Source organism: Rhodnius prolixus, unplaced genomic scaffold (assembly GCF_049639745.1).
Source record: "Rhodnius prolixus isolate KJV_2025 unplaced genomic scaffold, Rpr scaffold_3, whole genome shotgun sequence".
In the NCBI taxonomy this organism is placed as follows: Eukaryota; Metazoa; Arthropoda; class Insecta; order Hemiptera; family Reduviidae; genus Rhodnius; species Rhodnius prolixus.
The window spans coordinates 44,326,938-44,340,903 of NW_027411603.1; the positions used below are offsets into that span (position 1 = coordinate 44,326,938).

Genomic DNA, 13,966 nt, shown 5'->3' on the forward strand with positions numbered 1-13,966 from the left:
TTAATAGATGTATGTTACACGGTCATTGCATGACCGTTATTTATAGCGAGAAAACTAAGTACTGGACAGTCTACATTTCTTCAAGGCCATTAAAAATTTTCTTGAAAAATTATATTCATAGAGAATTCCAATTTATTCACGTCTGCAACTTCCATTTTTTCTTCATGTTAATTTTGGATAAGTTAAATAATAAAAAATAAAAATCCAGAATTTAATCGTGTAAAAAAAAATAATTTATTTTAAACAATAGTATTCCAAAAAAAGACATTTTTTGCGAAGAACCATGCCATAAGTTATGTTTATACATTTAATATGGACAAATAACCAATTTTGATTTAAAATGCATTAAGTACATTTTCATTTAAATGTGACATTAACATTTACAGTTTAGCCAGACAAATATAGTTTTTCAATTGTTTTTCCTCAAAATTAAATTCTTCACTTCAACTTTACATAAATAATCTAGCTTAGAGGAATTTTAGGCTACGATATTTATTTAGTTTGATATATTAAGTGTAAGCTACCTGAATTAAAATAAAAGGCCCCAATAACAAGAAAATCATATCTAAGATAAATGTCGTCGGGGGGAAAAAAAGGAAAAAATATTTGAAGAGGATTGAACGATTTATATATTTGAATAATTCTTTTCCTCATTATCTTCAATAAATTGAAGGTTATCACAAAATATTTGGTTTTACAAAACATTCATTATCTGAAAAGGCATCTTTTATAATATTTTAACTCATTTATGCTCTCCTTAATGTCTTCCAAAGCTCTATGTTTCATCACCTTCTTCGGACCTTCAATTGAATACCACCTCCTAATAAATAAAAATAAACTTTTAAAGAGAGTTTGTTTTTAATAAATTTAACTTCTTAGCTTATAATTACAAAACTTCATAAAAACATTGTAATTATAGTCCTTTATTTTGAGAATAAAAGAAGTAATAATCTTAAATTGGCGTCTAAATAATTAACTATTCTCCATCCTCTTCCTCTATTTAGCCATAACTATCTCTAAAGATGAGATACATTATTGCGAGAAAAGTAGGCTACCACTTCATTCGCTTTTCACTTTCAATTCTAAATTATATTATTCTCTTTTATATTTAATATTACAAATAAGTGAGTGATGGGTGGCAATTGTAATTACGAGAAGGGTTTTCGTCTGAGACTATCATTCAAATCTTTGTTGCCTAATTTTTAGAACACCCTTTGGTGACCTTCAAAAAAATATTTTTTGGATGGAGAGTAAATTTATAACAGCACCAACTGAAGACTTTCGATTGTAACATACATAAATTTTTAACGTCCCAAAAGCTTCGGCTGAGGGCACTTTCAATAAGGATTGTTAAGTGTTTTCTGCGGAGTAGAGCTCAATTAACCCACTCATGTCTAAGAACAATTTCCTTCCTTAGAATAAAACATGTGAAAAAAGTTAAATCGGCCAACGGCCCACATTAACTCCGAACCTCAAGAATTGATAATTGCTAAATCAATTTCTTGTGAAAATGAAGAAATAGATATCTCATAAACCTATGCCATTTTTGGATAAATTTCATGCCATTTTGCCTATAAACTATCCAAACACAGTGGATATACCTGCACGATATTCCAGTTTCGTTAAATACACACAAAATGTCAACTTTAAAAAGCCATAAAAAGAAAACTATTCGGCTGATCATGTTGGCGGTTAGCGAACGAATTTGCGAAAGTGTAACGACATAACAAAAACAAAATTTCATTGATGGCAAAGCCATTTGTGGTCACGTCCTAGAACTTCGCTACTTGCCTTAGTAGGTCAATTTCAAAGTGAAATATAAAAATTGGGTATATTTTATTTAGCAATATAAAATGTTATAAGTTAAAATTACCTAGCCAATTCTTTGACTGTTGAAACATCAATTATTCTGTAGTGCAAATAGTTAGCAAATGTAGGCATATATTTAAGTAGAAACAGCTTATCCATATAAACAGAACTTCCGCCAAGAGGACACCTTCCTGCCAAAGATTTAAACAAAATAAATAAATAATATATTGATAAATAGTGATTTCTATTAATAATTAAATCTTCCTGTTTGCGGTAACTAATTGGCAGATCTCCTAAAATATTAATAATATTTTACCTGGAGGAGTGTATCTCTTAACGAAGTTCATTAACTGGCTTTCTGCATCCTCCAGAGTGACTTTACTTTCCCTCGAAGCTTTAAGAAGTCCAGACTACAAATGATGAAAAAGAAAATGTAAAACAGAATGTGAACTACACTAACAAATAAAATTATTTATAAAATAACAATTCTAAAAAGATTTACCGCCGAATAAAGAATTTTCATGACACAATCCGTTACTCTCGTACTCGAAAAAATAGAGTAAATTTAAAAATAAATAGGCAACTGTTTACCTGGGTATGATGTTTCCAACTCCATTCGTTCATATTCAAAAGAACACTGTCAGATTGATGTAAGATTAAATTGGGACCTTCTGCAACTGTATTTAAATGCTGGTCGGTTATGATGCATGCCACTTCTAAGATGTGACAAGTTTCTGGATCTAGTCCAGTCATCTGCGATTACATTTTTTTATTTTAAAAGGGTAATTAAAAAAACCAAAGTGATAAAACAACTTAAATAATAATCTGTATTTTAAAAATAAGAAAAATATATAATTTGTTTTAATTGTATAATTCTAATAAAAGCTCACCTCCATATCAACCCAAATAATTCTTTCAGACTCTTGAGTTCTAGTAAAATGTCTGTTAGTGTACATTTCGTCCTTAATCTTTGATACACCTGTTATTTGTGAATATGTCATTAGTACGACTCAAAAAAATAGAAATTACAAAGAAATATGCAATATAAAAATTCAGAATTACCTACAATGGGAAGAATACTTTGTTTTATAAATCCTAGAGACTTTTCAATAAATTGTACTAATTTCATCTGCCTCGTTCTGCCATAAATGAAAATTTAACTAAATGTAGACTTGCTGGATACTTTCATAGAAATAGAAAGTTAACTTTTTCAACCTAAAAACTCATAGTACCTTACGGCGAACAACTTCTAACTAACGTCATTACCACAGGGACCAAAAGTCCAATGTTCACAATATAAACTTGAATCAATTTTGCCTCAATTACAAAAATTAACCAAATATTGGTAACCTAGTCATCAGCAATATGATAGAAAGCTTGGGTGATGGTTATACTTATAATGGATACCGTCGTGAGGTGGAGTCCTAACCTAAAGATAAGATATGTCATTATAATAACCTTCCCTTTCACCAATATGAAAACACACGAACATGCGATTAGATTACATATTTTAAGATTTTAGTTTTCATTGAAATGTATTTACTCTTAACTTTAAATTCTATAAATTAACTTTTCGATAGTTTAGATGAATATTGAAAAATATAAAATAAACTTACAATAGCAAGTCCAATGGAAAATTTATGCAAGGCTTATTCAAATCCTTGAAATTTTCGGAAATGTAATGTTTTCACATCTTAAAAACTTAACAACTATGGAAAAATATTCAAAAAAAGAATTGCAGGACACTGTCGTCAAGCAACAATCAGAGCTGGCAAGATATAAATCAAGATTGGCAGGTAATATTTTTCTCAATAAATATTTTGAATTGAGGCATATTTTTTGTTTATAACTTGTTAAAAATAATACAAATAATATTTTTTCTATTTTCAACTGTGGACATCGGAAAAAAGTACAGTTTAATTTTTTATTGACCCAAGTATTTTTCTATAAGTACATTTTTGTAAATGTAGTTATCTCAATAGCGAAGTATTTTAAACACAATTGAAGTTGTTAATACTCTTTAATTATGTTGCGATTAGTGTTTGTATATGAAGAGTATGAGGTTGCGAGCTTAAGTTAACTAAAATTAACTTATTACATTAACTTATAACGTGTGAATCTCTTCTCATCATATGGAAACTGTCAGATTATTATTACGTAAAAAGTCTCACACTATTACAATTGAACTTGAGTAAGTTTGAACCTCTGCACGGATAAATAAGTTGCATTTTATTGAGAATACAGATTTTTGTTAGAGATCAAAGTGAATTCAATGGAAAATGCACATTAGCGTATATACACTGATATGTATAAATAAAACTGCATAACTTTCCTGATAATTGTGGTGGTTTCCAAAAGAAACGCCTTTTTTTTAACTCTACCTCAGCGTCTCATTTGGTCCAAGGCCACTACACTTACTTGGTTGCTGTGGCACCATCTCATTTACCGAACTAACAACGTTGAAAAGAGAGTAGTTTATTGAAGTAAGGTGTGCAAAAGTACCTGCTGTGAATTTCTTTTAATCCTCATTCACTTTTTTTAACTCATCCTCGCCTGATAAAGATACTCAAACTTATCCCAAAATTTAGTGCCGAGTTCTCACTGCCTAGTCGACAGGTAGCTTGCATTAGAAATTATTCGTGGTCGATGATATAAGCTTTCATGGAAGCCTCCTGCTTTCTACATTAATTTTCAATTTTAATGAGGCATCTTTTTCCATTTTTCGGAGCAAGTATAATCTAGCTATTGATTGACGTCTTTGTGTGATGCATGTGGTAGCGAGACATCTGGGTCTTATTGAAACGGTCAAGTTTCTCTGATGGGACCAACTTTATGATTTATGCTTGAGAAAGGACAGACTTCTATTTTATCTACAGATAACTTGAGATCCATGAACTGACAAGAGATGATTCGCACCTGCCGGACCAGTAATTTCATGGGAAAGCGTCCAAGCTCCTTTATCGTGAAACTGTTCTGACCAAAGATCCTGATCCTTATCTTCTTTTAATTCCAAACTCCAACAAATGTCTTGAACAAGATGAAATATTCATTATCCACAAGTACATAGTTTTTTTTTTTTTTTGAAGTTTGCAAGCATAATCTACTAAAAAAAAATATATATATTTATGTTTTAGATCTCGTAGCAGCTCATAAATGTTTATTGAAGGAAAAAGAAATTTTAGAATCAAGTTTAAAGTCCATTTCACAGTCTAAATCGAAGAAATCGGAAGATGAAACTTCCACCTCTAGCCAAGATACAACTTCTTCAGCCGCTGAGAAAGTAATTACAATGGCTTTTCAAAATTTAAAATTACTTCTAACAGTTATAAAAACGTAGGAAGTAAACCACCCCTTTTTTCAAATATTTTTTAAAATGTTTAACGTATAAATAAAGTGGCTTTCAGAACACAAGAATAACAGTGCTATTATGATAAATTTGCAAAGAATTTTTACAGAGCGTTTTATTGAATGTTATATTTAAATATAATTGATGAGTGTCATAACTGCGCCTTTGGCTAATATTTAATTTGTCTGCTAGAACTTCCCTGCCGTGAGGGAGTGAATAACGCAGTTTGAAATTGTATCTAACGTTTCCAGTTACCTCTTAAATCAAATTAGTTATTATTATTACTAAAAGTTTCACATAAAATAACAGAAACCTGAAGGATCTTTTATTAGGAATAAACAAAACAAAAAGGAAAAAGTTGATCGTGTTATCTTACGAAATATCAAGTTCCAGAGACTACTTATCTAAAAGATTTATTCACACACAAATGCTTCTAGAACAGATGTGTGTTCTTAAATTCAAGTTCTTCAACTTTCCATAGAACATTATGCGATATGGTAACATAAGCAGTTGATTCGAAATCTTTAAATATATATAATAGGCGCCACGGTAGACGTAATGTTAGAGGTGAGGCTCGTAAAGCTAATGTGATTGCGGTGCTAGGTTCGGTTCCCGGTCTAAGCCTTGGATTTTATTTAGTGGTTAATAAAATGAATTTGAATTAAAGTACATTTGCTTACTGCCTCCGTCTACGGCGCCTTATTTGGTAGTTGGACGTAAAGCTCTCCTGAAAAAATAGGTAAATAGGCATATTACATATATATATATATATATATATATAGGCATATTACATATATGTTTATATATATATATATAGAATGTATATCGTATTACTAGTTTTTTAATCAACATATTTGACAAATTTCAGACAGAAGTTGAATCATGTGCAAATCAGACAACTGACGAAGAAACGTCGAAGTTGTCTACTCTAATGAATTCTTTAGCGACATTAAGCGAGGAAAAGTCCAAAATGGAAGCTGCATTTCAAGCTGATAAGAAACAATTGCGTGCTGAAAAATTGCAGGTAATCTTTCTGTTTACAAAATTTATGTTTCGGGGAAAGCTGGCACTACTACATACTATTAGTTTATGAAAGCTTTTAGTAAAAATTTGAGGTTCTAGAGATTATTGGAACTACGTACTAACTTGAAATAGTAAAGAAAAACATGAGATATGGGATGAACATCTGATACATAAAATCTATTTCATCTCATGCCACATTTAAAGGATCAAAAAGGATTACTAGTTTTTAATTTTTTATTCACAATGCAAATTAATAAATAGTTATAAATCCAGCTGCTGATCCCTTAAATTTTCTCTTCCTAAGAGCTTCTCAACGTTCGGTGATGAGTAGTGTTGTCTGCACTGAAAAAAGCTCCTAGTGACAATGTCCTTAAAATAAAAAAAATAAAAAAATGTAAGTAACAATTAATTAATAAATATATAATTTATATAATTCATGCGTAGTTTGAAAATACTATCAAAGAATTGCAACAGCAACTGGAGCATGAGACAAGAGCCCACCTCTCTGAAATGGAAAATTTTAAATCTAAGTTAATTATAGAACGTCATCAAAGAGAAATGGAGCATAATGATCATGGTGTCATGATTAGGTAAATGATTATTTGGAATTACAAAAATTAAAACAAATTGAAATAACAAACCTGATTAAGATCGTCTTCAAACTTAATCTTGATTGAAGCCGGTCTTAAAAACTTCTTTTATTTCTTTTAGTTTGTTCATATTTCGTTTCTGAAATAGAGAGCTTCAAAAAGTTGTTTCCGAAGAGAGATCTAAAAGGGAAAAAACAGAAGGAACCATTGAAAATTTGAAATCTGAATTACGTTCATCTCAGTTATCCCTACAGCAGGCTAAGAAAGAGAATAGTGATTTAAAGGCTCAACTAGATGAACATAAAGAAAAATTAAAATTTAATAATCAAAACTCTGGGGCTACTGCATTGAAATTGCAACAAGAGTTATCAGAATTAAAAAAACAGCATATTCAGTCATCGATTAAGGTAAAGAATATCACTTATTAAGGCAAAAAATAAAATGAAAATAATCTATTGTTTAAAATTATATTTTATTTTCTGTAAGTTGTGGGAGATATTCTGCAGTTCTCTCCTCAAACAAAGGTGTACGACAGAGAAGTATTCTTGGGCCGACACAAATTCTATCAGTACAGGGAACATCCCTGTATTAACTGAACTACTTCTTACTACAAACTAATAAACTGCTACAAACTTCTCTTTTGTACATATAATATATTATCGTAATAATATACGATAAGAATTTGCAATGGAATCTTCCACAGTTCTTATTAAGGTGAAAACTTAACTTTCATAGGCCAATACTTTTTCAGACATTGTCGATTAGTAAGAAATCTACAGATGTTGATGTTATTTTTTCGATCCACACAATACCTTGGTCTTTACCCATTCCTCTCTCAAGGTCGCTTTCTTTCCTACTACCACTTCCCTTGAACAGGACCAAGGAACAAGCCGTCGGAGACTCCGTCTTCCTTTTGTACTAGCATTGCCCGGAGGATCTAATCAGCCTATCTCCATTCTCAATTGACTATTACAATCTTCCTGTCTAAAAACTCTATCCGCTTAATCCACTTAGTTTTTATCCATTCCTAGCTCCTGAACTTGGTCTGGTTCCATCGATTCACTATTTTTTCAGTTCTTGTTCTATATTCCTCTTCTTCACTTAAGGTTGAATATCCATTTAACCATTCTTGCCAGTTTCACTTTCTGAAGTGCTCCAAATATTAGCAGCCGTTACTCTGCTTTTAATTTCATTACCGCTCGCATTTTTCTCCCCTTAAATACTTAAAGTGCACCCTAAGATGTGTGTATGATTTGCGTGGAAAATTTTGTGGAAAAAAAATAAATTTTTATTATATTCACGCATGAAACAGGAACAAGAAAAAATTCAAGAAGCTGAGGAGAAATCACGTAGATTGGCTGCAGCACATGAAGAAAGAGTTGTAAATTTGGAGGCAAGAGTTGCTGAACTGTCGCAGACTATTGGTATTTACGATCGACTTAGACAAAGTGACCAAATTGCTATTGATAAATTAAAGGTAAATAATTGAGACTAGCTTACGAAAAAAAAAAAGCTTTAGAATATTCAATTTAATAAAAACAAAAAACAAGCAAAACCATCGTATGTATAAATGATATGTATATGGTATAATTATTTAAATTAAATTTATCTTCAGGAAAGATTGATTCAACTTGAGATGGAGCATGGTGAAGAAAAGTCAGATTCAAATATGGATGATCTCATATCTAAAGTACGACATATTAAAAATTTAATGGGTGCAACAAACCTAACATCTGAAAAATCTGTTGATATAAAAGGTACAGGTTTGAGCTGCTTTCAGTACTTTATTTACCGAATTAAGTGATTACAAAGATAATAAAAATATATTCTTTTTAAAAAACATTCAGTTTTCGTGTACTGTCATATCTATTTGAGTTCTACGTCCATCTTAGAATCATATTATATTTCTTTCATAATAATAACTATTTTTCTCCTCATTCACTTATTATTATTTCATGAGACTAAAAAATTACATTTATATAAATGACATTTCGTTTTCAGCTCTATTGAGTGAAATCATTCAAGACAATAGTAATGCAATAGAAGTTCATAAGCAGTGTCAAGAGGAATTTGAACAACTTAAAGATCAGTTTGAATCTTATAAAAAGCAAGTTGAATTCGCCCAGAGGCCTAATTCACCAAGGTGCTTTTTAAAGTATTTTTTATTTGGTTATAATTTGAAACTCATTTATCTTGATTTCCTAAATCCAAAAAAAAAAATAGTTTTTGGAAAATGGTGTGTTTGCCTATATATATGTTTGAACCAGGTTTCCTCTCTCTTCAAAATCGCAGAAGTACATAATGTAATTTACGTTAAGTAAATTATCATGTAATAGTACGCTTGGGTATTTAACGGATACTGATCCGAAGATAACCATTAAAATTCTTCCACCGAAAGTTTCCATTAACAAATAGTTTCCAATTTTTGGAAATTTTCTCAAACGTGATTCCTATGATTTTCTTTGAATTGCACATTTTCCTATTGTACAGATTACATTTGAAATGAAAATAAATTTTATCACAGTTTGGGGAAAGAGGTCGTTTTCCTGGTAACACTCGGACTTATTATCACCTTTGCAATATTATCGAAGATAATGTGATAAGAAAATAATGTGTTATAAGTGGAAAATTCTTGAACTTATTTCTAAAAAAAATATTTATCACGATTTTCTCTAAATTAACACCTCCAGATTTCTTAAAACTTAACTAAGATTTCACCCCTTTCTGCGCATTTAAAAATCTATCATAATTATCTTAGGGTTAGTGAAACGGATCTGTTTGTAAAGTGCTACTATTGTAAATTATTGTATGGGCTTTACTCTCTAATAATTTTCGAGAGAATTAATTTTGTTGCCTAAGTTTTTGGAAGCAAAATATATCTATTAATTTCGATTATCAAGTGCAGCAAATCATTTGGCCGGAAAGGGCGAATCTCTTGAACAATTTTTTTTTCAAAATTTCTTTTGTTGATGCCCCAGAAATGTTGTTTTATACTTGGTAAACCGACGATCCAGATAAAGATGTATAGTTATTGTTTGCATTTGTTTGTTTTTATCTTGTTATCTTATAATACACTTGCAGTTTTATTGATAGTGAAACATAATGCTTTTGCAACATGATGCAATTGACGTTTTTACAATTTTTCTCTTTAAATTTGGTATTGACTTGAAATGACGCAAGCAAGTGTTATTCCGATCAAATTCTGTTTTCTGTGATTAATACAGAATACTTAAATGAATATTTGTATACTTGAAATGTTATGCTATCTACTGCAACACTTTTTATATATCGCCGATTTTATCCAACTTGTAGTGTTAGACAGAAAAATATTTGATTTGAGTCTCTTCACTAGACTGGTGAATCATTTTCTGATGTTGGGTCTAAACCGAAATCGATCAAAAATAGTATCAACAAGCGTACTGCTGTGGATGAAATCAGCGTTATTATCCATTATTGAGGGAGGACCTAACTAAGCTTTCAACATAATTTTTGTATATGTTGTAGTTTTTCCATATAATCATAAAAGTTTGTTAGAAAAGTGATATTGACATTTATTATTATTAATTGTGGCTACAAAAATAATGAGAAATTATTTGCGATTATACCGCAGTTATAGAGTTGAGAACAATAGCAGAGAACAGGAATTATGTGACCAAATTAGGAAATTAAAAGAAAGAATTAATAATTTACATAATCAGATCGATGGATTAGAAAAATCCCATAATAAAGAATTGGAAAATCGTAATCAGGTAGGTATTTTTGAATTATATTAAAATCTTCAAATTAATTTATTTTTATGTATAAGCGGATTTTATTTCAAATTCTGTTTGTTCGCAAATTTCAAGTGAGAGTATAAACGCCAACCAAATCTTCCTAATTTTTTTGCTGAATCATATTGCAAAAGAAAAAGGCAATAATAACTGGAAACACGTATTTTCAATCTATAAACTTAAAGTAGGATTAGTGATTTCTTTCAGATTCAACCTTTGAAGTTTATTTCCAAAGTTCTATAATTTGGATCTTAAAACATACATGGATTTTCTTCTGTCTGGGTCCACAACTGATTCGTTATAAAAAAAAAAAAAATTGTTGAAACTATTGGATTTAATATTATTGCACAAATCTGTTTTAATAAACTATTTTATTTCTCTTTCATTGTTTTGTTCACTATTAAAAGGTTTTGATGTCAGAAAAAAGTAGGCATAAAGAAAGATTAGCAGCAGCTGAAGCATTATGGAGAAGTCATATCCTAACACTAGAAACACAGATGGCCAAACAGCGGGAAAGGGCCCTGAATTTAGTAAAGGAGAAAGATGAAGAAATCGCTGAGTTGAAAGATTCCCTCAACACGCTGATACCAAAACAATTTTCTGCAGATAAGGTAGAAAACTTTTCTTTTATTTACTTTCTTCTACTCCGCTTAAAGAGATACCAATTGTGCAGATGTCCTATTTGGATTTTTCACAAAATATTCGTTGCTCATGGTTTTTTTTGTTCCGTCGAGATTGATAGTATATAATAATACAATTAGTTGCTTTTAATTAATTCGAATAGGAACGCAACTATATTTGCCCTCAAAATTTTTTTGTTACCAACTCTTCTGCCTACAGTTAGAAGCTGATTGTTTATCTGAAACTCAGCTATATTAAATCTGTTTCTGCAACAGTGCTAAAAACAATGAAAAATAAAAAAAAAAAGGCTTTCCCATTTTAATAATATGGTATTTAGTGTGTCTACAATGTCTCACCTTATTTCTATAATAGGATTCTTAGTTACAAATTCATATTACCTTTATTTCCATACGATTTATAAATTCAGGAACTTTTACTTAAATAAAGATACCTATCTACCTTTTCTTTACGATAGTACTAAAACTACTGTAACTATTTCTTCTATTGCTAGATTGGAAGTGATGGAGAAGGTGTTGTATTGCATTATAGTGAAGAAGTTGCAAGGCGAGACGTTGAACTTTCAAGGCTGAGGAAAACAAAATTAGAACTGGAAGCCGAACTGAGGGATGTAAGGCGAGAAATGTCGCAGCTTGCAGCACACGATCAGCATCTTTCGTCACTTCTCAAACACCAACTTCAAAGGTATTAATCATACTGAAATCAACACCGTTATCTTTAAAAAGAATTGATTTTTTTCTTTTTTGGTGTGACTTCAACCCCTTTTTTTAAGTTAGGCCAAACAGATAGTAAAATAATATTGCTTTGGCATTGAACCTTTTACCTTTTATCAAAAGTTGAAAAAGAAAGTTTTCAGGATTCTTCTGCTTTCAATATATGTTAATTGAATTTTATCGTTACTTAGAATTGCATAATAAAAAGTAAGAAGAGTTCATCAAATTAATAATGTTAATAGGATGCGGCACATTCCCTCTGAACTAAACTATTAATTAAGAAAAAAATATTAGCTAAACTGAGATTTAAGCTTAAGTACACCATTCTTAGATCAGCTTCAAATGAATCCTTTTGGCAAATACATAGTAAATTACAGAAAAAACCTTTCTCTAAAACTGCACTACCGATATATTGATATTCTTTCTTCTTGGAAGTTTGGGTAGAAAGTTAATAATTAAATACTTAGAGGTAGCAAATCCTTACAGTACCTAAATGGAAGTTTAGAAAACCTTATTTAACCTAGTCACTAATTGATCAAGAAAAAAAATTGATCAATTTAATTTATGATTAAATTGTATTTTTAATCAGTGCCTATCTCTGCTTTTAAGAACTTGTTTTACTTCCTTCTTTTACTGGCAAGATTGAAGTATCATGATCGAATACGACTTTTGAAATTGAGTTACCTTCAGAAGTACTGTTTTTCAGATTTCAGTCTGAAAAAAGGTACTGGAAAATTATTTGCGGAAGGTTTTTTTTTTAGTATCAGTAACAAACTTTAGGAAACTTGCAACCTTGTAGGGTTTGGTTATGCTCCAGTCCCCACTAACACACTGAGCGATTAATTTTTTTTTTAAAAACAAGTGCTATTTTACTAAATGTCTTTTTCATTGTATGTAAGTATTGCGCACGTATATTTTTAATTATGAGTTTTAGGCGCCTACTCTGCATCTGAAAAAGTGGTTTTGTATTCGAAAAAAAAAAAAAAGCTAAAAAGGACGAGTTTTCTTTTTATTTCGTTTGGAACATGATCAAATAAATGAAAAAAAAAATTCTACAACCGATAGTACTTTCAACATTTATTTCTAATTTCTAGAAAACTGTACCCAACCATTTTTTTTTGTACTTGACATTTCTATTGCACACGAATAGACCTTTTAATCATGTATCCATAAACAATCTTAAAGAAAGTTTAAAGGTTGGTTATCGCTTCCTTCGAAAGTGTTCTTTATAAACCTGTATAATGTTATTAAGAAGTAAATATTTTCGAAATTGTGAGTTTGAAGAGCAAGAGAAAGTCACCAGATTTTCCTGAAAATGACTACGATTTTCTTTAGTCTTAGAATGATAATTGCCCAGTAGATCTAAATTCATTTTAGGGACACATTCATTTACTTATTTATAAGCCAGCAGTGGCAGAACTCTCATCTTATCTTCGTGAGCTACTTTAACTCCCTCTTTTTCTTTTCTTTTAAATCTTTTACCGTTTCGAACCGTTTCTTTTTTGAAAATATATATGACAAATTCATATTCATTTGTTTCAGATTTGAGCAGTGTCAATCAAGAGAAGGAGCAAATTTAGAATACTTGAAAAATGTTGTACTAAGTTTTTTACTTTCTACTGATTCAGGAAGTAAAGGTCACATGCTGAACGCTATAACTGCAGTATTAAAATTTACTGACGCAGAAAAATCGAAAATTACACAAAGCAGTTGGTGGTTCAAACCAAGTAACTAAAAAAAAAAATTTTATCTTACATTTTAAAAAAAAAATAATTTCATTGGTATTACTTTATTAATAATAAACATCCATGGTCCATGGTTTATTCAGAATTCATACACATTCCAAGTATATTACAGAGACACATTTAATTTCGTCAAAGGAAGAAAAAGTAACGGAGATATTGAATTTTAAAATAAAAAATAAAGATAAAAGCTTCTTTTTTGGGGGGGAATTTATGTACATAAACAGATATGTATTGCTGACGAACCATAGACACTGGGCAAATATTTAAACACGATGGTATTTTAGGCTTTCCTGATACAATTTGATACGTTACCTTTATTATTTTATGAACA

General features: G+C 30.4%; 2 protein-coding genes across 4 annotated transcripts; one reads left to right on the top strand and one right to left on the bottom strand.

The window, feature by feature from the left end:
• Positions 1–605: 605 nt before the first annotated feature.
• On the bottom strand, positions 606–3,565 carry LOC141453053 (probable oligoribonuclease). Of its 3 annotated transcripts, none has more exons than XM_074125781.1 (6): positions 3,426–3,565; positions 2,700–2,788; positions 2,401–2,562; positions 2,126–2,219; positions 1,874–2,000; positions 606–820 (listed from the first exon to the last, which is right to left on the bottom strand). In XM_074125781.1, the coding sequence occupies exons 2-6, from the start codon at positions 2,763–2,765 to the stop codon at positions 709–711; spliced, it is 561 nt and encodes a 186-aa protein (XP_073981882.1). In that variant the 5' UTR covers positions 2,766–2,788; positions 3,426–3,565; the 3' UTR covers positions 606–708. The 3 variants fall into 3 exon arrangements, with proteins under 3 accessions (XP_073981882.1, XP_073981881.1, XP_073981879.1); XM_074125780.1 differs by lacking the exon at positions 3,426–3,565 and adding an exon at positions 2,876–3,238; XM_074125778.1 differs by lacking the exon at positions 3,426–3,565 and adding an exon at positions 2,872–3,238.
• GCC88 (GRIP and coiled-coil domain containing 88 kDa) lies at positions 3,470–13,762 on the top strand. Its single transcript, XM_074125775.1, has 12 exons — positions 3,470–3,605; positions 4,944–5,089; positions 6,024–6,179; positions 6,623–6,768; positions 6,917–7,175; positions 8,081–8,245; positions 8,384–8,525; positions 8,770–8,911; positions 10,379–10,517; positions 10,946–11,149; positions 11,671–11,861; positions 13,433–13,762. Exons 1-12 carry the CDS (start codon positions 3,491–3,493, stop codon positions 13,623–13,625), a joined length of 1,998 nt encoding a protein of 665 aa, XP_073981876.1. The 5' UTR covers positions 3,470–3,490; the 3' UTR covers positions 13,626–13,762.
• Positions 13,763–13,966: the final 204 nt, after the last annotated feature.

Excerpts from the sequence above, each read along its gene's own strand:
- LOC141453053 (XM_074125778.1), bottom strand. The coding sequence starts at position 2,938 with ATGAAATTAGTACAATTTATTGAAAAGTCTCTAGGATTTATAAAACAA. Across the intron at positions 2,220-2,400 it reads GTTGGAAACATCATACCCAG|TCTGGACTTCTTAAAGCTTC; the intron begins GTAAACAGTTGC and ends CATCATTTGTAG. Across the intron at positions 2,001-2,125 it reads TAAGAGATACACTCCTCCAG|GAAGGTGTCCTCTTGGCGGA; the intron begins GTAAAATATTAT and ends AATCTTTGGCAG.
- GCC88 (XM_074125775.1), top strand. The coding sequence starts at position 3,491 with ATGTTTTCACATCTTAAAAACTTAACAACTATGGAAAAATATTCAAAA. Across the intron at positions 5,090-6,023 it reads CTTCTTCAGCCGCTGAGAAA|ACAGAAGTTGAATCATGTGC; the intron begins GTAATTACAATG and ends GACAAATTTCAG. Across the intron at positions 6,769-6,916 it reads GATCATGGTGTCATGATTAG|AGAGCTTCAAAAAGTTGTTT; the intron begins GTAAATGATTAT and ends TTTCTGAAATAG.